This window comes from Enhydra lutris, unplaced genomic scaffold (assembly GCF_002288905.1).
Source record: "Enhydra lutris kenyoni isolate GAN:26980312 unplaced genomic scaffold, ASM228890v2 scaffoldscaffold35, whole genome shotgun sequence".
NCBI lineage: Eukaryota > Metazoa > Chordata > Mammalia > Carnivora > Mustelidae > Enhydra > Enhydra lutris.
The window spans coordinates 7,415,707-7,439,766 of NW_019154119.1; the positions used below are offsets into that span (position 1 = coordinate 7,415,707).

Below are 24,060 nucleotides of genomic sequence, written 5' to 3' on the forward strand. Positions count from 1 at the left end.
GGTCCCAGGAGCAGCAGAGTAACGTCAGCATCACCGGGGAGCTGGCTGGAAAGCAGACTCTCAGGTCACATTCCCGAACTGCTGAGTCCAGACCTGTGCATTGACAGCTTCCGCGGGTGCACCTGAGGTTCCAGAAGCTTGGTGTTAGAGCACAGCCGACTGAACTACACCCGTGAGGCAAATCACACCCACCTCTTGCTTTTGTACATAAAGTTGGTGTATCGTCCTGGCTGCTGTCATGCCACGTGGCCGAGTTGAGTAGTTGTGACAGAGGTCATAGATCCTACAAAGCCTAAAATGTTTATTGTCTGGCCTTTTATGGCCAAAGTTTGCCTGGGGTCCAGGGGCGTGGGAGAGTGAGTGAGTCAGGCTCAGGTGCATCAGTTACCTGGAGAAGTTGTCAACATGAAGCTGGTGGGTCCCCCTCCCTGGGGCTTCTGATGCAGTGGCCTGAACTTCCCAGGTGACACCAATGTGGCGGGGACCACGGTTGGAGAAGCCCAGTCTAGACCACGGGAGGGGTGCCAGGCCCAGGCTGCGGCTTGTAGGTTGTGGCTGTGAACTCCTGTGGGACCAGGTGGCATGTCCGAGTGTTTGTCCCTGTCCCGGGCAGCTGCTGGGCACCGGTACAAAGGAGGCAGAGAACTGGAGAATTCAGGAGTGGGGGCTGGAGAGCTGGGCCTGCAGCAGTGATTCCAGCCATCCTACCCCGGGGCCTCCCAGCCAAGGAGGCGTGACAGGAGCAGGAGGTACAGTGGGAGCAGTGGGATCATGGGCTGAAGGTCCTGGTGTGGTCCGATGCGGGGTACTGAGAGGGAGAGCGTGAACTCGGTGTTAGGAGGTGCCTGCCGGTGGGAGGTCAGGGGCTTCTGCGCACCTGCTTTTCTCGGCCGAGAGGCCCCCCTCCTCTGCACTTCCGCCCACCTGTGCTTCGTTGCCTTAATGATCCTCGTTCCTGCCTCCCTCCAGCCTAGAAGAGGCAGCGCACAGGCTCTGGGGCAGCGGCCTGGGTGTGAACGCTGGCTCTGGCTCTGACCAGCAGAGACCCAAGTAGGTGACTCCCTTGTGCCTTGTTCCCGCTCTGTAAATGGGTCCCAGCAGTTGTGTCCCCTGTAGGGCTGCGAGAGCAGGAGTGACCTCGGTGAGGTCCTGAGAGCCCACAGCAGTGCCAGCTGTTCCCAGGCTCACTTGTCATGGGCTCTGCGCTCCCATGCTTATCCCAGGAACACGCGTGCACACCGTGTGCTAAGCCGGGAGCAGCACCGGCTCGCTCCGCAGAAGGCCAAGAATGCTCATTCGGTCCCTGGCCCAAGGAAAGGAGGGCTGATGCGTGAGGTGTGTTTTTCCATCTCACAGAGGTACCTTTGGTGTCGCCTGGGCGTCCCTCAGTCGTCAGTGCTTATGACAGCGAGCCCTGTGTCCCACGAAAACGCTCATGTGTGTACGGAGGTCTGCAGGCTCCCTGCGTGTGTGTGCACTTTACACGCAGGCGGGTGGCACTTGTCCTCCTCGGTGGGGGACAGATGGCATCCCTGTGGTGACCGTGTCGCATGCCTGTGTAGAGGTGGGAGAAATCCATGCCGAAGGAGTCCTGGGGGACAGAGTGTCTTTGAAGTCCTGCTCAGCCTCGAGGATGAGGGGTCCTGTCCTGGGTGTGTGTGATGTGTGTACGCGTGCGTCCGCATTACCCCCTTTCAGATGGCGAGCGTGCAGTTGCCGTAACGTCTCATGACCTGTTGCCCCCCCATACACATCTGTGTGGTGATGACCGGTTCTCCAGCAGCTGCACTGTTTTGCTGGGCTCTCTCGCAAAGCCTCACGCCACAGCCTTCTCAGGGCCTCGCGGGGCACCACGGCTCCTGAGAACCCTGCACCCAGGGCCCTTTCCATCCTCCCTGCCCTGGGCAGATTCCTTTGTAGCCCTCCTGCCCTCGGGTTCGCTGAAGAAACAGGTCTCTGCCCTGGTTCCCGGCGGCGTGTCCGTCTTTCCCTGTGCGCCGACAGCCCCCAGATGCCAGCCCTCCAAATCCTGCAGGGGCTGGTGCCCTGAGTGTGCAGAGCTCACCTCCCCGCTGGTGATTTTCCACTAGCCCTGTCTCTTCTGCTCCCGCTTGCTTTTCCCGCTGGGGACGGCCCTTGATCTGCACGCAGCCTGAAGGCCGCGACCACACGTGGAGCTTGGGAAGCCAGGCCTTATGAGGGGCCGGTGTGTGGTGGGGCAGGTGGCCGGAAGCAGCGACCATGGAGGACAGCCCTCGGAGTGGCCTCCCGCTAGGCCTGCGGGAGCACCCTGAGGCCCTGTCCGCGTGTCGCTCCAGAAGCCTGCCAACTTGAACCTGAGCTTCCTCTGCCTTCTCTCCCTCCGGCAGGCGAGTTCAGAATGTGCACACGGGCCTCGACCTGACGGTGCCGCAGCACCAGGAGGTGCGGGGCAAAATGCTGTCCGGCCACGTGGAGTACCAGATCCTGGTGGTCACCCGGCTGGCCGCGTTCAAGTCAGCCAAGCACAGGCCCGAGGATGTCGTCCAGTTCTTGGTGAGCGGGGGGTTGGGGAGGGGGTTTCCAGGGGGGGCAGGGGCCCGGTGACACACCTGCCACCACCGCATGAGCAGCAGCAGGGAGCGGGTGCATCTCTAGCCAGCACTTGCTTGGGCCAGAGAGTGCCAGAAGGTGCCAGGTGGGGAGGGCGCGAGGGTCTCCCAGGCAGAGGGCCCAGCCTAAGCGGAGACTAGCCACAGGGCTGGGGAGGGGGCGGTTTGAGTGCAGTGGAGTATCGGTCTGGAGGACGTGGAGACAGCGGACAGGGTCCCGGTCACAGTCACAGGGGGCGTACGGGGAGCCCGGCTTGTCCTGCAGCCAGGTTGGAGTTGTAAGTAGGGGAGTGACTCACTGGCCCCTCTGGTGGGAAGTGCTGATGGATTGGGAGGAACCGAGCAGGGGCAGGGGGCCCAGTGATGAGGCCAGGGGAGGACTGGAGGCAGGCCAGCAGTGAGGGGGAGGCGGAGATTTGTGAAATATCTCCAAGGTAATGTGCATATCGTCTGCACCAGCAGAAGTAAGGAGTGGAGGGGCGGGTCAGTCAGAAGGACACAAGAGGACCAATCCATGGGCTGGAGCCAGGGACCAGTCAGGCCCAGGAGGCAGGTTTGGGAGGCGTCAGCTTAGAAGTGATGTTGAAAGTCTGGTAGTGGATGAGGTTGCCCAGAGAATGGACGTGGAGGATAGAGGGAAGGGCTTATGAGGGAACCCCAGAGACCCAGCCGTGCCGGGATGGTCACGGAGAGGGAGGAGGCTCTGGGGCCTGGAGTCACAGGAGACTGGAGATGCTGGAGACCCAGCATCCTGGAGTCACAGGAGCTAAGGGAAGAGAGAGCTTTAAAATAAAGGCAAAATGAACGAGAGCCCTGTGGTGTAGACAGGATCAGTAGCTACAGGTTTGCTCATGGTTCATTCTGAAAGTCCTGGCAGCCGAGACAGAAAGGGAAACAGTGAGTGACTCGGCTGTGGTGCCCTAGTAGCAGAGACATCACCTTCTCAGAGATAAAAATGCATGGCCCAGGTCTGTCTTTGTGGGAGATGGAACACATGGTAGCATCTAGAGGACGGTATCTTTCATGTGCTGCTTGGACTTCCGGTGAGAGGCGAGGTCTAAGATTAGGTGGTGGTTCTGGTTCTGCTTGGCTCTGAGTGGTGGGGGTTTGCAGCTCCTGATGTCTGGTCTGACCCCCCATGGAGCTCAACACACGCCCCAGCCCCGCCCCCCCAGCCCCGTTTTCTGGGATGGGAGCTGAAGAGCGAATCCGAGGTCCAGTCTCTGGGCGTAACAGAGAGGCAGCGTGTGGGGAGCGGGGAGCAGCGTCCACTGCTGTGCCGAAAGCCAGCCTCATGTGGGACGCTGTGCGCGAGGACAGCTTGACCCCTCCGTGCATCACACCAGCGCCGCTTTCCTCTGACCGGTAACACCCACGCCCTGTGAAGGGGGCATGTGCAGGCCTGGGTGGTCATTCCGGTGGGTGCTTCTCAGGCAGTCTGAACCCCTGTGAGGGCAGAGGAGAGTGCTTTACACCCGTCAGCCGCCATGAAATCTGGGGATGCAATCCAAAGCCTGAAAATCTCTGAAGTTCCATGATTTAGCTGCAAAAAGAAAAAAAGCATTTGCCTTCTATTCCTGAAAAGGATACCCATGCTTTAATGTAAAAATGAGTTTAATTGCTAATCAGGAAGTAAAACCAATCCCCAGAGAGGGGCACTGGGTATGCTTGCTGCTGAGCGGATGCCCCGTGTGCTGGTGGCACAGGCCCACAGGCTTCCCTCGGGGACTCTGGGGAGCAGCGCTGTCTACCCGGTGCGTGGGCGCACCAGGCAGAGAATCCTCTGCACTCCCTACCTCTCTCCGAGCCTCCTCACGCTGCTGTCCGGGTAGCTACTTGAAAAGCCCTGGCTTTGGAACACTGATGCATGTGGGTCCTGGATGGGGTGACTTAGAACTTCCTGCCCGCCCCCTGCCATAGGCTTAGTGCTCTGGAGACTCACAACTTCCAGGACCGGGGTCCCTGTGAGTCCGTGGACTCTGCCCGCATGGAGCTGTCCAGCCAGCAGAGGGCGCTCAACCCTCAGGGTCAGAGCTTCCTGGCCGGGGTTCGGTCTCTGCCGGCTGCAGTCGCCAGTTCTCAGGACCCAGGGGCCTGCTTGGAGCCTGTATCCCTTAGGTGAAAAGGATCCTCTTACCTTTCCTTGAGGGCTGTTCTTAGGAAAGCTCCAGAGCCAGGCTCTTGTGTTGACAGCGCAGGCTGCAGTCACCTGTCCCACTCCCCAGTGTGTGGGGGTTGGGGGTGCTGGGGATCTAGATTCTGCCCCTGCCACCTGCCGGCATCTGAATCCCTGATAGGCTGGGGCTTCTGGGGAGAGTTCAAGGTGTCCAGGGCTGCGTGCTGTGACACTGCTGTGCCCCGGGGTTCCCAGGTCTTGTCCATCAGCCACACCAGCATTTCCAGCCTTGGCTTGGGAGTAGAAGTGGGACTGTCCCCATTTGTACACTCTGTGCTCCCTCAGAGGAGCTGGGGGGACAGGTCTCGCACACAGGGAGAGCACAGAGTCCAAGCCAAGCGGGGACGCTGGGCGGCTAGTGGGGTGTGTGCCTGGGTGCAGGGGGCCCGGAGAGCCCGCCATGGGTGACATGGTCTACAGCAATTCCTACCTCCCACCGTGCTTCAGCCACTCACGCCACAAGAGGCCCGGGCCACGTGGGGCAGAGACCACGCTGGGGTGGCCTCACACAGAGCAAACTCAGCTGGGGATGGGGTGCTGTCTCAGGGTGACTCAGGGGGCCTGCTTCCCTGAGGTTCCAGGATGCTGGGGGTCCTAGCCAACAGCAGCGCTGAGAAACAGCCTTGCCGTATCTGGTTCTTCTCCCCGTGAGCACTGAGGACCGTCCCCACTAGAAGGCTGCTGTTCCCACACAGGAGCATGACCGAGAAATGATGCTTAGAAGAGGCAGATCACGTTGTTGTAAGACGACGACCTCATTGCCGCCCAGACCATGAGGTCACCCCACTAACATGCTGCAGGCCCAGAATGGAGGCCGGCAGCCCCCACGGTCACCTGTGGGCCAGGCCGGGGTCCCTGTGTCACATGTCTCTACCTGGACCTGTGACAGCGCATGGAATCCCCCTTGACTGCATCTCCCCTTTGGCTACGAAGACTTTCATAATGTAGCCTAGCATGGATTAGGGGGTGTTGGGAACAGAGCCTAAGGCAGGGGCGTGGGGGGAGGGTCAGAGGGAGTGAGGCATGCCCCAGGCACCTGCCTGTCCTTTGGCAGCTGTCCTGGGGATGGGCTCTCCCAATAGCCTGGCCCCCGGGCTGTCTGGGTGGGGTTAGGGGGAGAACATTCAGGAAGCACATGGCTCCTCTCATTCCAGGTCTCCAAAAAGTATAGTGAGATCGAGGAGTTCTACCAGAAACTGAGCAACCGTTACCCCACGGCCAGCCTTCCCCCACTCCCCAGGAAGGTCCTGTTCGTTGGGGAGTCCGACATCCGGGAAAGAAGAGCCGTGTTCAATGAGATTCTGCGCTGTGTCTCGAAGGATGCCGACTTGGCTGGAAGCCCAGAGCTGCTAGAGTTCTTAGGTACCTGAGGCTCTGTCCCAAACCTCTGAGGTCTCGGTTGGCCCAGAACTAGGCCTCACTCCCCTGGCTGGGCCAGAGCGGGGCCGCCACTGCTGGCGGGAGGAGACTGCCACCCAGGGCTCCCACGGGAGCCGCCAGACGGGGCCCCCACGGGGCCTTCTCTGTAGTCTGACCCCACCAGTGCCCATCCTGGCCGTCCCCAGAGCCTCCCAGCCCATACGTACACATGCCCCACTTTGCCTCCTGCCAGCCAGGCCTCAGACCTGGCGCCCAGGGAGGTTAAATTTTTAGAGGGGTGAGGAATAAAAAAAGTTACACAGGGCTTATTTGCTGTGGTCTCCAAGCTTTACAAGGCAGGTGGGAGTTTTTCAGAAGACAACAGCAAATAAGCCAAAAAATTTTTAAAAGGGGTGAGGAATAAAAAAAGCAAAGCTGGTGAATGCACAGAGGCTGGGGTTGGGTGAGGCTGCAGAGCCCTGGCTTCTTCCATCCTTTTCCAGCCCCCCATATGCACCTGTGGGCCCCGAGTTGTTCGCTGTGAGATCACAGCCTACTTGCCTCCCAGTGGGCTGTGTTGCCTGTGATACAGGTGCCCCAGCTGATACCGTCACTGGAAGAAACTCCGGATCTCCTGGCCCCTCTGTTACAGAGACGTGGGTGGGATACAGTGGTCTGACTCTCCCGGCCCTTCTGTGCCTCCATTTCCTTATCTGTAGAGCAGAGGCGTGAACAGGATCTCTCCTGCGGATTTTTACAGTAGTTCAATGAGTCCATACCTACAAAATTGCTTTTTACATGATGCCTATCACACGGGATTGAAATTTTGAGTGATATTTCCACATTTGTTCTAATAACAAGCATAACATCAGGCACCCTATCATTACTGCTTAGATCTACATAATGCAGTCGCACATATTGCTTTGGTGTATCCCAGGCATGCTGTAGGTTCTTTATCTAAGGGTGGTATTTTTTTTTAAAGGAACTGCTTTCAAGGGTCTGTTACTCAGTAACTATCTGGATAGAGGTGAACAAGTAGTCTAAACCTATGTTTCTCAATCCGTCCTTGGGGAAGGGCTAGATTTGTATTCCCGATCTGTCACGGACAGATACTTTCGCAAATACAGAATCACATGTCTGGGTGTCGTGACAATGCTAGGCTGCTATGGAAGTTTCCAGATGCTTGCTCTCCCTTTCTGTGCTTACCACATCATGGATTTCCATCTGTGGACCATGCTTTGAGAAGTGCTGATGTAAGCCAGTTTGTAATGAAGCTGTTTCAGTTTGTTCTGGAATCTTCCATGAGCTCACTGTGCGCCCCATTGGGTTCATAGTCTAAGTGCCCAGGCCCTTGGAGCAGGTCTTCATTTATGGTTGGATTGCCAGAGCTCCCTGATAAGCCCCAGAGATGCATGCGGGCTGGCTTTCTCTGCCCTTAGCCCGTGGACATAGGCTTGGCTGTTGCCGTGTTGTCAACTTGTTCCAAGGCTCGTGCCTATAACCACTCCACTGTAGGCTTCGCTGCAGGCTCTGGGCTTGGAGCCCCGGCTGCCCCCCGTCTACCCAGACCCAGCAGCCTGTCCCAGCATGTTGCGGGAAGCCCCCAGCTCAGGTCCTGGCACAGGAACTTGGGTGGGGCAAGGCCGCCTCGTGCCCTGGCAGTGGGTGTCAGGTGCCTTCCTCCCTCTCCTTCCACAGGCACCAGATCCCCAGGGGCTACAGACCTTACCAGCAGAGATGTCTCTGTCCTGGATACACACAACCAGGCCCAGGAAGACGGGGAGGCTTTCGACTTCTTTGAGCAGCAGGACCGAGCAGAGCCTGAGGCTCTGCCCATCCCAGGCCGGAAGGGCGAGGATGCAGGAAAATCCTCCGAGGAAGAAGAGGAGGAGGCACTGGATCCCCTGGGCATCATGCGGTAGGTCTCCACATCCTGGATAGGGCCTCCTTCTGGCCTGCCCCAAGCTCTCTGGTGAGGGCTTCCTCCCTCCATCCTTGGAGTCTGAGAACGCCTGTCTCCCTGGTCATCACTCCCTGTGGCCTGGTGTGCTCGGGCTGGGCTCAGATGTTACCTTCTCCTCCCTGGCCAGAGGGCAGGCCCTGGGTCCCAGCTCTGTACTGAGTCCCGGCAGGGCTGCCCCTGGCTGAGTACCCCCGGACAGCTCAGCAGCCCAGGAGCCCTGGGCTCTCCACCTGGCTCATCACTGACAGCCTGGGGCTTATGGCATGTGATTGGAGCCCCCTGGGCCCTGTTGCACTGTCCTTAAAGCAGGGGTGTTGACCTGGGCCCTGCCTCCCCACAAGGCAGTTGTAAGACCCGTGAATCACATGGATGGAGGGGACGGATAGCCTCTGAGGAGCCAGTTGTGTGTGGAGAAGGGGGCGCGAGCCCCGCCCCCCCGCCAGTCCGCTGAGTTCCTTTACGTGCGCGGACACGCACACAGGGGCGCGCACACAGGTGCCCTGGCTGGGGAGGAAGGGTTGAGCCAGGTATGGTCTCAGTGGTCCCTCGGCTGTCATCCGCTGCCTCCTCCTTTCCTGAGCCCCTGATGCCTTCGCGAATCGGTACGCTGCTCCCGAGCCCCCACTGCGGGGCCGCCCTGTGCTGGGGGCAGGGGTCCGGGCGGGAGAGCTGTCTATTCCTGAGGCCGGTCCAGTGCGCACAGGCCGAGGTGTCTGAGCGGGACCCCCCCCCAAAACAAGACAGGCTTGGCCGCCCCAGGCCTTCACCCCCTCTTGGCCCGAATGAGAAACCAGGATGTTTCTGAGCATCTCCCACACGCCGAGCGTACTACCCGCACTGCATGTCCTGTGTGCCACGGACACCCTGCCTGCGAGGAGGTGCTGTTCTCCCACTTCACAGGTTAAAGAAGAGCCTGCAGAGGCCGAGTGCCCGGCCCGAGGTCAGTCAGCTGGTAAATAATGGTACTGGGATTCCAGTCTAGGTCAGGGTTCTGGACGCTGCTTGGCCTTGATCCTGGCTCTGCTGTTTCCCAGCAGTGTGGCCCTGGCAGTGTACCCCTTGTCTTCAGTTTCTGCGGTGAATCGGGTCATGGTAGCCCCTCTCCACAGGGCCCGGGTGGAGGCTGAGTTAACGCGAGTGCCAGCACTCACTCCTCTCATGGCAGCAGCTTGCCGTCCCCACCCCTCCCCCGAATCGGACTGTAGACCCAGGGTGACTGTCCCTCTGTCCTGATGAGAGATCAAAGTTCAGTCACCCTACAAGGGATGCCCGCCTCACAGGTCCTATTCCAGAAATCAGGGAGGGGCAAGTTCAACGTAAAGGACGTGAAAGTTGTAGTCCAGAAGGCTCTGCCCACCGCCCACCAGTCTTCCTGTCCTGGGGGAGTCGGGGGGATGTGAGGCTGGGAACAGGCAGGTGGAGGTGTGGCTGCACGGCCCCCCTGTGACCAGCCTAGAGGAGATGAGGAGTCACACTCTGGAGACCCGGGCCCAGAGCCAGAAGTGCAGGCCTGGGATCTGGTCCCCCTAGCCCTCCACGGCCACCCTGACCCAGACGGGGGGTCAGCGGCCCTGGGGGAGAGGCAGCGAGGTTCTGTGGGGAGCAGTCTGTAGGAGCCACTTCTTAGCAGCCTCACACGACCTGCAGGCCCTTCTTGGGCTTATTTTGATCAGGATGAGGCTTTGTTTGAACTCAGGCTCCCTGTTGTTCAGAGGAACCACACGTAAAGCCAGACCAGGATTTCAGTGGTTTGTGCCAGCTTTTGGCTGAGGGTCATGCTTAGCAAAGCGGCTCCTTTTTTGGGTAGGAAAATGCTGTTTGGGGGTGGCAAGGGCCGCTTTGAATTTCCTACTTATTCCAGTAGCAGATAGTCAAGGGACATGTCTGGGACCACCCGCCCCCGGCACTGTCACCAGCTCTGGGGGCCTCATTCTCGAATGCCGGAGGAGCGTAGCACCTGCCCAGGGCCCCAGAGGCTTAAGACCCTCTGCTGGTTTTTCCTGTAATGACGGGTGTGACAGTGGTCGGTACTGTTACTCTCATCAGGGAGAATAACACCTAAGGTCTTTTGAGAGCTTACTAAATGCCAGAAACTGATTTCCATTCCTGTGACTGGACATGTCTCTTCTATTTCTGCTTTTGTTTTTTTTAGAGGTCATGACACACCACATTGCTCTCAGAACCTGTGTGGGTTCGTGAGCTCCAGGAAGTGCGCGCGCGCGCGCGTGCGTGTGTGGAAGCTGATGTCTTGAAGTGTGGAGACAAACAAGTAGCTCCTCCAAATTCACGCAGCCCCATTTGGCAGGTCATGACTCAGTGGCGCCCCCTTGACTGTCCCTTGATTCCAGTCATTCTGCAAAGGGTGAGGAGGGCAGGGTCCTGGGATTACCCCCTTTAACAGATGGGAAAGTCCAGGACAGTTGAGCAGGGACTTGGCTGAGCCTTGCGTGTGGCCCCCCCCACCGCTCCCCCATGGCCACACTCCCAGATGTGCCTCCCCACCCCTGTGGCCACACTCCCAGATGTGCCCCCCTACCCCCACCCCAGCACTCCTGTGGGCCTGGCTTTCCCGAGCCGCCTCATTTCCAGGCGACAGGCATCTGTCCTTCCTGCCGTGGGCCTGGCGGGGCGCTGTTGCTCCACGGCAGGGCTGCTTGGGGGGGGGGGTGCGGGGTGCGGGTTGCCAGCACAAAGCCCCGTGCCCAGACGGCCTGGCTTTTCTTTGTCTCTTAAACCTGGTTTTGATTAGGGGGAAAGAGTTGCTGCACCAGCATCGGGTGCTCCAAGACAGAAAGCACTCTCCGTGGGCCCGTCCTGGCCATGCTGCTCCCCTGCTTGCGAGGGTTTGAGCATCCTTGTCCAGGAGTGACCCACAGATCTGCACGCCGAGCGCACAAGCCTTGCACACTGTGCTCTTCTCTCCATGTCCTGTCATGGTCCCCTCCCCATCCCACAGAGTTGTCAGGTCTTGCTCTCTGTGTTAGAGACTTCGCACATCTGAGAAAGACGGAGTTCTACCATGATAGTTCTGCCTTCTGCTGGAAATACCTTGTTGGGAACGTTTTTAATCGTAACTCCAATGATACACGACTGGTACAGACAATTGAAAACACAGCAAAAGGCTTTTGCCCTGAAGGTATATGCTTCTGGATGTACGTTTCTCAAACCCAAAATGGGATTGCGTTGTGCGCACCATTCCACAGTTTGCTTGTTTTCAGCTTATATATTGGGTCTTTCCAGATCAGTAAATCGACTTCTACATGCATAACTGTGCTAGTCTGCTGGGTCGATGGCCTGTAAGTGGCATTGCCAGGCCTGCCTGGGGGCACTGTGGTGTTTTCCGTAAGTTTTTGCTATTACAGGCGGTGAGGAACTTTATCCTGTGTGGAGCTTTCCCCCCAGTGAACTGCCCTTAGAGCCAGGTCCTGGGCTCTTCTGCCCAGGGGCCTTGGTTGTGCCCCTCCAGGGAAGCGTTCTTTAGGGACCCAGTCCCTCTCTTTTGGGAAGGCCTCTCTGCCTACTCGCGAGGCTGCTGCCTCCCACCTCTTCCCCCAGTGCCCAGGGAGTCCCTCCTCTAGCCCCCAGTCCCAGAGGACCCTTAGGGACACCAGCACCTTTAGGGACAGGCTGGTTCCTGCATGGACATGCCTTCCCTCAAGGCTGGGCTTCCTGCTCTCTGCTCACAGGAGGGGGGGCCAGTGCCCAGTGGCCTGTGCGTGGCCTCCAGCGGGGAAGCTGGACCTTTTTTTGGAGCATAAATCATGCGTTTTGTCACAATTGTTTATACAAATGTTGCGTTATCTTCACAAAAGAATCCTATGCATCTTAGTATAAAAATGTCTTACCCTATGTTTGGGTAACATCACTGATCTGGGATGACCCAGCACACTGCCAGGTACCCCTAGACTTGCTCCCATTGGAGATTGATTTATTTCTGCCCCAGCTTTATTGAGAACTGGTCGGCATATGGCATTGTGTGAGTCTGAGGTGTACCGTGTGATTTAATGCACATATACATGGTGAAGTAGTGACCGCGGTGAGGTTAGCGGCCGCCGCCATCGATAGCCACACAAAAGTACAGTTTCTGAGATTCAGAAGCACGGTGTCCCCCAGGTAGGCCGTGGCGGGGTGTGCAGGGAGTTGCGCGGGCGGCTCCTCGCCCACCCCACTCACATGGGTAGCAGGCCAGAGCCTGCCCAAGTTCAGGTGAGCACCCTGCAGCTCGCGAGAAGCCCCTCAGACTGGGGCTTTAAGGAATGCTCTAGGTGATCCACGGGGAAATTCCCGCTTGAGGAGCCCCAGAAGCCAAAGTTGATGAGGGCCTTGGGTATGGCAGAGGGAACTGAGACAGGAGCAGTAGGTCCACTGGCCACGGGGCTTCCAGGAGGGTGGTCCCAGGCACCCTCGGGGGGCCCCTCTCCGGCTCTCTGGCTTCGCTCCCCTCCCACCTGCCACCTGCTACGGGGCGGTTCTCCCAGTCACAGTGGGGCCATGCAGTCAGCCCTGGCCTGGCCTGGGACCAAAATCAATGAGGACTATAGGGGGCATGGTGACAGCTGTCCTACCGCTCATAGCCACATCCCCCATTAGGGCAGCCACACGTGCTCTACTGACCAGATCTCCCCATCCGTGTTAGCACAGAAAGTCTGGCCTGAATGAATGGTGTGACACTGCCGTATACTTTTTTTTTCTTTTTTAAGGTGACATTTTGAAGATTTATTTATCTGTCAGAGAGAGAGAGTGCGCATGTACACAAGCAGAGAGGGAAGACAGGCTCCTCCCTGAGCAAGGAGCCTGATGTGGGACTCAATCCAGGATGCCGGGGTCATGGCCTGAGCCACAGGCAGACGCTTACCCGACTGAGCCACCCAGGCATCTGCTTTTCACTCTTTTAATTCAGTAGCAAGAATTTCAGTTCAGGAGAAATCTCATACAGAGCCCCAGTGTGTATCAAACAGCCCGAGGGAGAATTGGCCCGGTTGGGACAGGAGTAGGGACTGGGCGTCTGCCCCCTAGGCCTCCACTCACCTCTCCCATGGCCCTGCGTGGCTCTGTGGAAGGCCCGGCCCCTTAGAGCATGGTTTAAAGCCACTGGGATAGCTGGGTGTGCGGTCAGCCCGGAGCAGAATTAGAGGCCAGCAGGCCCAGGTTGAGATCCCCAAGGGCACTGGGCAGGTCGTTGAACTTCTCCATGCATTCTCCAGCTTGGGCAATGGGGGTGATGGGTTTTCACAATCGCAGGGACTGCCAGGCCCCACGGGTCACGTGAGCATTTGAACTATCGTCGGGGATGTGGGAATAAACCAAGATGGCCCGAGTGAGAACAGCCTAAGGTCTTGATTTGCAGCCGGCCGCGGCGAGGGAGGGGTCAGACCTGCACTTAGCAGACCCCGAGGCAGGCTGGAGTAGGAACAGTTCCTAGTGGGAAGGAGGAGGCTGGGCTGTGCCCGACTGGAGGCTGTTGGCGAGGGAGGCCGCTGCCTGTGTGGCGTCCCGCATGCTCTGCGGTCGGTTCGGGGAGCGTAGTTGAGCGTAGTTGGCTTTCTTTGGCTGCTGGATGAGGAGGGAAGCCGGGGTAAAGATTAGGGTAGCTGCCGGTTTGTGTTGTGGTTTGATTCCTTAGGCTGGCGGCTGCAGGGTGTGAGACACGGGTCTGTCTGACGTCTGCTCTGCCCATTGCCCGTTTGTATATTCAGTCCCTCGGGGGTGCGGCCAGACCTGGGGCCTCGCTTCCCAGCAGTTGGGGGTGGGGGCGACAGGTCCCCTGCAGCCAGACGGGCCTGGTTCGGTGGTGGTGCAGGGCACCGTGGTGGGTGAGAGGCAGGGGAAGAAACTTCAGCTCGCACGAGGTGCAAAGGCAGGGGAGTCCTGGGGGGGCTGATCAGTGAGCCCTCAGGTGGGGTTCAGTGGCCTGGGGAGTCCGGCTCTGGCTGTTGAGAAAGATCCTTGAATGTGACCCTGGGCTTCAAAAAATGATGGGTCTTTACCAGGCAGGCCTTGTGTATTTGTCAGAGCACAGGATACAGTCGTGGGGCGGGAGCTTGATGTGAACCTAGTTGGTATCAGGCTCCTGCTGTGCCCTGTGCCGCCCTGCATACAGGCTCCCGCTTCCAGATCATTCCTTACTCCCATGTAACGGCTGAGGGAGCAGGCCCCGAAAAGTGAACGGACTGACCCGAGGTCATACGTGGATTCCCTGCATCCCCCTCCAGGGCTGCTCCCCAGGAATAGGGAGGCCAGACTCTCCCCCAGGCCTTGTGGGCTCTGGCCCCGACTTCCCCTCAGACTCCCCTCCCCCGTGTGCCTGCTGCCCGGCTCGTGGCCACTGCGCCTACACCACACGCACTTCCTGCCTTGGCATTTGCACAAGCCTCTCTGCCTGGAGCGCTGCTTTCCCGACTCTGCTCAGCCCCCGTCCAGCGCTTCCCCGAAGCTCCCATCTGGGGAGGTAGGCATGGCTCGGGGGTGACTGCCTGTCCCCCATGAACCACGGTGATGACTGGGTCATCGTGGAGGCCCCAAAGCCTGGTGCGGGTACAGATGACATTGTCCTGGAATACGGGTCGTGGAAGTTCATTCATGGGCACTCTGCGAGTTTCCCTCGAAGGAAGAGAAACTGAATTTAAAATCCGAAAATGAAAAATACTTTATTGGAAAACAGGAACGTGGTACGATTAGAAAGATGATCTCTGTCTTGGTTACGCACCACTCCAGCTTGGAGGGTACGTCGTGCTGTCTGTGAATCTGGGCGTCAGAAGGACCCACTGCCTTATCTTGGGTCTAGGTGGTGCTCCCACAACTCAGTGATGCAGGTCCTGGGCAGCTGGTGGCTCTCGGTGGTCGGCCGGGGCACAGGTGCACCTGGAAACATGGGCACAGGCCCCCTGGGTGGCCGGAGGGGAGGCTGCTGTCATGTGTCCATCACTGTCACCACAGGTGCCTGAGCCCCATGAGCGGGGCTGTGACTCAGACTGTCGGTGCTGTCGGCCTGGGCACCTGCCGCCTCCCTGTGTTCGCTCCTCCCCTGCCTGCGACACATGGCCCATTCGGGACATCTGTCTGCCGGCAGACGCACGAGGCAGAAGAGCTGGTGTCTGTCCGTGCACAAACCTGCCTGCTACAGAGACTTGCTTCCACAGACTTGCACCCGTCCGGGGAGGCCCTCCCCCACACCGCCCCACCTCATGCCCCCTGTGCCAGAGCCTGCCCAAGTTCAGGTGACCTCCTGCCTTCTCTCCAGGAGGTCTGTCCATCACACACTTCTCTGTTCCGTGCCCCGCTGCCCCAGCCCTGGTGACAAGAGTCTAATCCTATTGGCCTCCCTTCGGTGAAGAAAGGAGAGGCACCCTATATTGCGGTGGCACAGAGGGTGGGTGGCAGACAGGCATGGCGGGTGACAGACGGGCACAGCAGAGTCGCGCGGTGCATGCCGCAGAGAGCCGTGTGGACACTGTGGGGGCAGGAGCAGAGCAGGGACCGGGGTGGGTGGGGGACAGCGCAGGGCCATAGCCTGTGTATGCAGCCCGAGTCCGTGCTCACACAGTCTGTGGATGAGGGGAAGACAGGGGCTTAGAGACTCACCTCACGTAGGCCGTGCGCAACCTCGCCCTGAGGCCTGAGGTCTGGCATCCTTCTAGACTCACCCCTTCTGCTCACTGATCACCTCACCGTCCACGTGTTCTAGGAGCTCTTTGCCTTCTGATGTCCCCCGATCCATTTCCCCATCATACTGCAGTGCTCCCCCAGGCCAGGCCCTGATCATTTCTCCGTGGACCACAAGCCATGCTGCCCTGGGGACCTGGTTCCTGATCGTGCCTGAGCCGTGCCTCTGGCAGACCTCATGGATGAGGGACTCACTTCCTCTGCCTGAGTCCGTGTCTGTTTCACTTTGCCTCGTCCAGGAAGCCCCTAGGGCTGGGTTGGATCCTTGCCCTGTGCTTCGCACATTCCAGGACTCTTGCCCTGTGCGGTCATGATGGGTTTATGGGCCTCTGAGTCCGCTGTGAGCTTCTGGGGCAGTGGCAGGTCTCACTGCCCAGCCCAGGAGGTGCGCGTGGGTGAGTGCTGGGTCCCAGAGGGCATCCGGGGTGAACGCCAGCTGCTTACAGAGTAGCTGAGGGTGGGTGAGGAGACCCGCTGACGTGACCGCCAGCTTCGGAGGAGCGAAGCCTTCCAGATACCGTCTCTGTCTCAGACTGGTGCTGGAACCCCATCTGCACCCCCTCTCTGCTATTCCTGGGGAGCAGGCGGAAATGAGTCTGGATAAGAGACGTACTGTCCCCTGTATCCATCTCTCTGTTCACGTGTCTGTTCTTCCCTTTCCCCTCTTTCCTTCCTTTCTCTCTTCTTTCTTTCCTTCCTTCCATCTGTCCTTCCATCCATCAGTCCTCCTCTTTGACCCAGTATCTGTGGAGCGTCTTCTCTGAACCAGGCACATGGGTGTATCCCAGAGACTCGAGTTCCGGGGCCAACCAGAGCAGGACCCTGGGGCTTTGAGCGGTCAGTGCTCCCTATTTCCTGCCTGTTCTCTGCCTCCCCTGGGAACACTCAGGGAGGGCTGGGGAGACGGAGGATAGCCCAGTCGGGGGTGGGGGGTGGGGTACAGACGGTGCTCGATTGACCGGACGCCCCCACGTGCCACAGATTGGCTTTATGTCATTTCAAGACCATGAAAGATCAGAAATGTCTCCGGGGAGAAAAACAAGATCATTCATCCCATTTGGGAGGAAAATTCACATAGAAGGAAAGTCAGGCCAAACTTGTGTTCTCAGAACCAGAAGTAGGTGTAAGACGGGAAGTCACAGATCTCTCTGAATACAGAATTCATCATGCTTATCCTCTCCCTTCCTTTGTTCTCAAGACCACTCCCATCTTTCCACGGCTCCTCTGATTTCTGGTCCGTGGGAAGCCTCTGGCCCCCACGCTCCAGGGCTTCAGGTGAGGGCTGTCTGTTGGGTGACGGAGGCCAGCAGTGGGGCCGAGCCCACAGGCCTCAGCCTGCATCAGATTCCTCGGAGACTCCAGTGCGGCTTCCTGGGCCGGCCCTGGGGCTCTGACTCAGTAGCTCTCGGCTGGAGCCGTCTCCGTCTGGCCTGCCTCTGGCACCCACGTCCCAGGGGTCAGGAAGGCAAACTGGCTTACCCTGATCCGAGAAACAAAGAGCAGGTGTCCCTGTCAGGGCAGTCCACCTTGGCCCTTCAGGGTGTGTGAGGTGGCATGGCTGAAGGTTCTGGAAAGCACTTGCTATGAGGATGGAGAAGGCCTGGCACCTTCACAAGCAGGGCTTGGGGGTGGCACCAAAGCAGAGGCGTGTGCGCAGGAGGTCTGTGACCTGAGCCTGTCTGGGTTGTGCCCAAGATGGAGGAAGCAGGGTCGGGGCGCGTGGGACCTCCTGGCCCACCCCTGCCCTGAGACTCTGCTCTCCATTTCATCCTCAAAATGTGCAGGCCTGAGCCTATTGTTCTCTCCCCACCCTGGATCTCCCTGCTGCGGGGACACCACAAGGGGACAAGAGCGCAGGACTGTGAGTAGGCCTCGGCCCTGAGTGCATAGGTGGGCTCCGTCCTGGAGGTGTGACCCCGCGGCAGGGGCATTTCCAGCTCCCACAGCTTCTCCCATCTCAGCTGAGCCTCCGATTCTACCGCAGGTCTGCAGCCGGACCGTGGGAATGGGCTCCTCTGAGCAGCCTGCCCTCCAGCCTCCAGGGCCACTGGCGCTCTGTCCATCTGCCGCTGGTTGGTCTGTGCCATTGAGGATGGCAGGGCCGGCTTCTGCCACAGGTTTCCCACACAGTGTTGCCAGCAGGAGCTCAAGACGGTGACCTCTGTCTAGTGGAACTGCCCGCCAGGCAGACAGGCACCCCAGAAATTCTGTTTCCAGCAAACAGCGTCTTTTCACTATTTGCAGGAACCTTATAATGGCTAATTTTGGTATCCACAGCAGGGATTGGATCGCCGTGTTAAAATAAAACCAAGTTTGTTTGTTTATTTATCTGCAGTGTGACTTACATACGCAGAGCTGCAGGGTCCAAGTCTGTAAAGGCTTCTGTGTGCTCTGCATTACCACCACCCAGGGCAGGAAACAAAGCAGGCCCATGGCCCAGAACTCTCCCTCGTGCCCTCTCCCAGTTTCCCAAAGCAGCATCTCGTCCAAGGCAGGACCTTGGCCAGTGGGTGAATGAGACATCAAGGGACCTTGGTGAGGGAGACAGAGCCAGTGGGGTATGCTCTGAGTAGCCGAGAGGTTTCCTGAAGGAGGTGGGGCTCACTCAGTGGGACTGAAGTATTTGTTGGAGTGACAGAGGTTTCCCTTCTCAAGGCTGCTTTCCGCTTGTCCCTGGGTACCACCTGTTCCCAGCCTCAGGCTGCATCCACCCCCCTTTCCAAGTGGCTCTGAAGAGCCTGGCCCTGGGAACGCTGGGGGCACTTGGCTCCTGCAGCCTCCAGAAGGAGAGCAGCTGCTCTGCCTGGTGCCCGGGCAGGCAGACCTGAGTCCTGGCTGGCCCGTTAGGGTGGGGAGCTGTCTGCGGTCATCTCGGTCATGCCGACATTCCCCTGCTCCTCCCATACATCCTGGGGCACAGGGCCCAGCCACTTCCCATAGCAGGGTCTTACACCTCAGGGTACTGGAAAGTTCCTTCCTCACCCAAGTTCAAGCCCACCTCCCCTGCATGGCTCTGACCAGGCCATCTGCACCCGCTGGCCGGGCTCTCGTGAAAACTGATCTGTGTCTGTGATTCCGTAGCTCTAAGAAGTCCAAGAAACGCCCTGAAGTGGCTGTGAAGCCCAAACCCTCACCCCGACTCACCATTTTTGATGAGGAGGTGGACCCTGATGAGGGGCTCTTCAGCCCAAGCTCGAAGCTCTCTACCCAGCGCCCCGCAGAGGACGTGCCCCTCCAGGACCGTAAGTAGAGCCTTCAGGCCTTCCCTCTACTCTGGGTGTCTGCTCCATGACCCAGCCAGACTCTTACAAGTGGGTTGGACCCACCACACGTGAGCACAGTGGAGATCTTCCCCTTGTCCTGTTTCGACGTGGTCCACCCTCAGCTTACGGAGATTTTCTGCTGGAGAGATTAGTCATGCGCTTTGTGTCCCCATAGCCTGGAACCTTCCAGGACTATATGTTTGTTCTAATCACCCTGGGGAAGTGGGGGTGGCATCTTTATCATTCCAGTGGCCAGATGTGGGCACTGTCTGGGAGGGAGATGCAACTACCCAGGTGTGCCGTGACTCTATGATAGATTCTGTGTGACCTGAGTAGACCCCACTGGAGGGTCCTGGGCAGAGTCGGAGAGAGGAGAGCCGAGCGGCCTTGGGACTCCTCTACTTGTCCCGAGATCTGACCTTTCGTCACCCCACCCGGGTCCTCATTCAGGATGGACAAACGCTGTCCCCCGTGAACCCAGCACTTGGTGACCACCCACGGAGGGCCAGGCTCTGTGCCGAGCCCGAGAACACATTGATGAGAATGACAGTCCCGGCCTCACAGCTCTGAGGACGTCTTGGCAATTTTAGCATCACCTTTGAGTGCTGTCCCTTGCCCTCTTCCTGTCCCCACCCGGGCCTCTTCCTCCAGTTCTCTGCTCTGCCTTGTCCCTTGCTCACTGTCTCCTGGCTGGGCTAGGAGGCTGGGTGAGGCTGTCCCCACCTGTGCCCCCAGCTGCTGAGGACAGGCCAGGACATCCTTTGACCACTCTGCCCCTGCCTTCTGCACAGCCCTGAAGTTGTTCGAAGACCCTGACCTCGGCGGTGCTGTCCCTCTGGGTGACCCCTTGCTGCTGTCTGCCGCCCGTGAGAGTGGAGGGACCGTGTCCCACGCAGAGCTGTTCAGGTACCACCTGTCCCTCAGGCGCTCCTCTGCCAGCCCTCAGAGCCGCCTGGGCAGAGCCGGGGACCTGTCCCGTGTGGGAGCGTCTCACCGGCTTCGGCCACCAAGAGAGGGCATCTTGGCCCATCAGAGGCAGGAGCCTGTGGGTGGGCGCTGACCAGGAGGCAGCGGCGGGGATTGGGGCAGGGGTGGGGATGGGCCACAGGCCGGGTAGCTCTGCGAGTTCCAGAAAGAACTTCGTGAATATGAGGCTTTGCCTTCCCACACTCACGCTTTCATAATTTATGTGGAGAATAATTAAATTATATAATCACAAGAGCAAGTATAACTGGCATAAATACATTTAGGAACAACCATTAAAATGGGTTCTTGGTAGCACACAGCCCTCCTCGGGGAGAAAACCGCAGGTATGCTGGACCACGGCCAGTCCCAGGAGGGTCCCAGGGTCAGGCTATTGAGGAGAGGGCGAGGCATGGTCTGTTGCGCAGAGGTGGGTGGACGGAACGTGTGCACGGGGGCTCCTGCTTCAGGGTGCTGGCCATGGTCCATGTGCCACAGCCTGCACATGGCCTGATTTCATCCTCACAGCGGCCCCCACCTAGATGCGAGCTTCCCCAGGACAGAGCTGGGCTTGGAACCCAGTCCCCTGGTCTGTGTCCTGTCCTCCCCGCACCTTCCAGGACCCTCGAAGCACTTAGAGGAGGAGAGGCTTGGAGATCTGCCTCCTGCCCTGGGCCAGCCGCTAATGCGTGTGCTGGCTGTGCTCTCTGCATGCTTGGTACTGTGTGTCTCCGCTACATCACCCGCACCCCCAGAACGCGGCTGTGCTCAGCGGTTTACAGGAGGCTGAGCTGTGTCTTTCCAGGAACATGGTGCTGAGACGCTGTCCTCTGCGCCCTCGTTAGCAGCCTCGGGCTATTAGCCCTGTCAGTGCCTGAGTCACAGCGAATGCGTCTTGTCTTCACATCTCCCCATGGCCCCTGGCACCTGTTCACTGTCATCTGTGTCCTTGCCCCTGACCGCCCCAGCAGGCTGGGAGAAGCTGGGGTGGCGATATCTTGAGAGGAGAAACTGAGGCAGTAGAGTCAGTCCCGGGGAGGGCGTCAGGGCCCCGTGGAGTGTGCCCTACTCGGGGATGCTCTGCCATCTCCAGGACTCGGTGTGTCCCAGGGAGGCCATTCCGTGGGGCCTTTCTTGGCACAGTCTTTCCTGAGTCTGTGATGCCAGCACTTCCTGACCCACGTTCTTCAGGGCTCCAGTGTCCCTTCAAAGGGTTCTGTGGCCAGACGGCTGGCGCAGTACCAGTGTTCAGCACAACTCTGGGCATGAGTAGGAAACAGCGTGTAGCGTTGCATGTTTCCATTGGTCTCTGGGGCCCTTTCTCTTTGTCACGCCTCTTGGAGTCCCCCACAGCCCTCTGAGAATTACTGGGGAATGGGTGTCCGCGGCCCCGCCTTCACTCTGCCACACAGCTGGTGAGAACGAACTCACGTTCTGAGAGCAGGAGCCGCGTCGTACCCTTTGTGGGGCTCCACGACTACCCAGGCAGCGATCGGGGTTCCTGACGATAAAAAGCTTCCTAATCCTCTTCCATTCGCTGGTGCTGTCACCCACCCGTTCATGGCATTGTGGCCATTAGTGAGCCTGAAGCCCCCCAGAGCACTCTGCCCCACAGGTGTGGGGGTCTCACAAGCCTCAGTATCCCCCTGCTGTGCAGCCAGGCCAGTGGTCGGGGCCTGTCCCCTGTGAGAACCTGGGGAGGTCTAGTGGGACTGGGGTCTTCAGAGCTCCGCGCTGCCTCTCTGTGGGAGCCGGGCCTTGGCGTTCATGAGACCCAGTTCCAGCCTTGACTCGGGGAGCCTGGGTAGAAATAGAGTTCATGGAAAGGGGTGCCCCTGCCACCACCTGTACCCCAAGCGTGACGGTTCCACCTGCCACGACAGCAGCTGCTGCTGAGTTCCCAACAGGGTTTGCCCCAGCTGCATAAATCCGGGCTGCTGACATGGGCTCTTAGCTGCTGCTGCTTCCCGAAGGCCCCTGTGGGAGGATAATTCAGTCCCCCTGAGCTGTTCCGGGGCTCCAGCCCGGGTGGAGGCTGCAGGAGGAGCCCGCACCTGCCCCAGGGCCTCAGGGATGAGCCGCTGCCTCGGGGAGCCGGGCCACAGCTGAGCTGAGGTGGCCAGGAGCAGCTGGTCTTGTCACACTTCGGGGATTGCCTCAAACCCAAGACAGCTACCTCTCCGAAGGCCTGGCTTGGGCTGGGCCCTCTCTGGCTGGGCTGGAGGGACAGCTCTGCCATCCTCAGAGGCTCTGACTCCTCCCTTTGGGGTCTCTGCCCCACCGCAGGGGGGTGACCCAGAGCTCCTCTGGCAGCTGGTACTTGGCAGGCCGCCCCTCCAGGGGAGGATGGTGCTGGGCACGCCACGCTCCAACAGACTGCTTCCTAGCCCAGTTGATGTCTGAGCTGGACCCCATTGACATGGGGAGACTGAGGACCAGGGAAGGAACATGACAAAGCGGACTGGTGAAGGCACAGCGGGAGGGAAATGGAGCCGTGTTCCAGGCGCCGTGTGCTGTGCTTCCGGGCCCACAGCGGCTCTTCAGGCCTTGCTGGGTGATGTGGGCATTCCCATCTCGCAGATGGGGACTCTGGGGTCTTCTGCCTCTAGCACCTGAGCCCTCTCTCCCTTGTCCCCAGCATGGCAGATGCAGCCTGCTGAGATACCCTTAGACACCTTGGCCCAGGTGTAGGCAGCCCCGGTCCAGATGTCTCTGCTGGTTGCTGGTTTAGGAAGCACGTAAAGGGCAGGCATCCTCTTCTAGGAATTCAAAAATTGGCCCTTGGATTTCAAAGGGAGTTTTCCGTGTGACTCTGTGAAGGCCCCTGGGATAGTGTTACCAGACTCCCCACTGTTCCCCAGCCCCAGGTCTCCTGCTGTCTCCCGGTTCCAGACTAGACTGGCCGGCATGCAGCTTCTCCCAGAGGACAGGATGGAGGTTGCTGTGCCCCTGAGAGTGTGAAGCCAGGAACGCATGCTGTCCGCCTTGTGCCTGAGAGCATGAAAACCCTGGTCAGGCCATTTTCCTTATCATCTTCTAGAAGCTAGAGCATCCCTGAAATGATCTCATTCCAGCTCCTCGCTGATGGGGATACTGAGGCCCAGGGAGGGGAAGGGACCTGCCAGGGGTCACTTATTTTGCAGTTTTTTCAATTACTGTGTCCCAGATGGGACTGCCATCTGTCAAAGGACAGAAGAGTGGACAGCAGGTGTCCTGAAGCCTGACCCAGAGAGAATTTTCTGAGGATGCAGGTGTGTGGAGGTTTTCACAGAATCCCAAGAGAAGCTCCTCCCTCAGGGAAGGAGTCTGGATCAGGGGGTCTGGATTAGGTCCTCAGAGGCATCAGGTCCAGTAGGTGTCACCTGAAAGGCCTCAGGGGGCCTGTGGCCTCAGCAGAAAGAGAGACCCTCAACCCTGGAGAAATTCCAGTCTGAAAGGGCTTCGTTGCATTGGTGCCCCAGGAAGGCATACACACCTGAGAGACCCAGGCACCCCCAGGACAAGTCCTGTTCCTTCACAAGCTGGCCATGAGCCCCAGACAAGGCCCTTTATCTCTTTGTACCTCAGTTTTCAATCTTCTGTCTGTGAAATGAGAGTACGACCTGCTCCCAGACCGCGTCTAGTTACCATTCAGTGAATTAGTGAACATGGAAATGCCTGGCCTCGGTAGGCATTCAGCAGGGTGTGGATTGGGTGGCTGGGTGCTGGGATGGATTGAAAGGGTCTTGCATTGTGCATCTGGTTTCCACAAATTGAGTTCCTCCGCTGCCGGTTCCAGGAACCGGCCGCAGAAGCTCGCTCAGGCAAAGAGGGCAGAGGCAGGTTGTGGCCTCTGGGGTACCTGGTGCCTGGGGCAGGTTCTGTGTGACCGTCCCACTGCCGCGGGCTGGAGTCCCACCCAGCGATGGGCTGTTGGGTCCAGGACTGTGGCCCCGGCTCTCAGTAGGCCCACAGTGGGCACCGTGGATGGGTGGCACCACCCCACCATGGTCAGATCCCCTCATCGAGTCTTTCTCAGGCTGAACTTGGTGCAGACGAGGGCTCGGCTCCTGAAGTCAGACACCCTGGTCCGGACCCAGGCAC

At 58.9% G+C, this 24,060-nt stretch overlaps 1 protein-coding gene across 1 annotated transcript in view; it reads left to right on the forward strand.

Moving 5' to 3' along the window:
* LOC111154156 (HCLS1 binding protein 3) overlaps nt 1–24,060 on the forward strand; it is a 28,910-nt gene that overhangs the window by 2,245 nt on the left and 2,605 nt on the right. Inside the window, exons 2-6 of the mRNA XM_022513575.1 lie at nt 2,370–2,535; nt 5,922–6,129; nt 7,825–8,044; nt 18,833–18,993; nt 19,806–19,920. Of these exons, the coding sequence (XP_022369283.1) occupies nt 2,370–2,535; nt 5,922–6,129; nt 7,825–8,044; nt 18,833–18,993; nt 19,806–19,920 (870 nt within the window). The remainder of the gene's footprint in view (nt 1–2,369; nt 2,536–5,921; nt 6,130–7,824; nt 8,045–18,832; nt 18,994–19,805; nt 19,921–24,060) is intronic.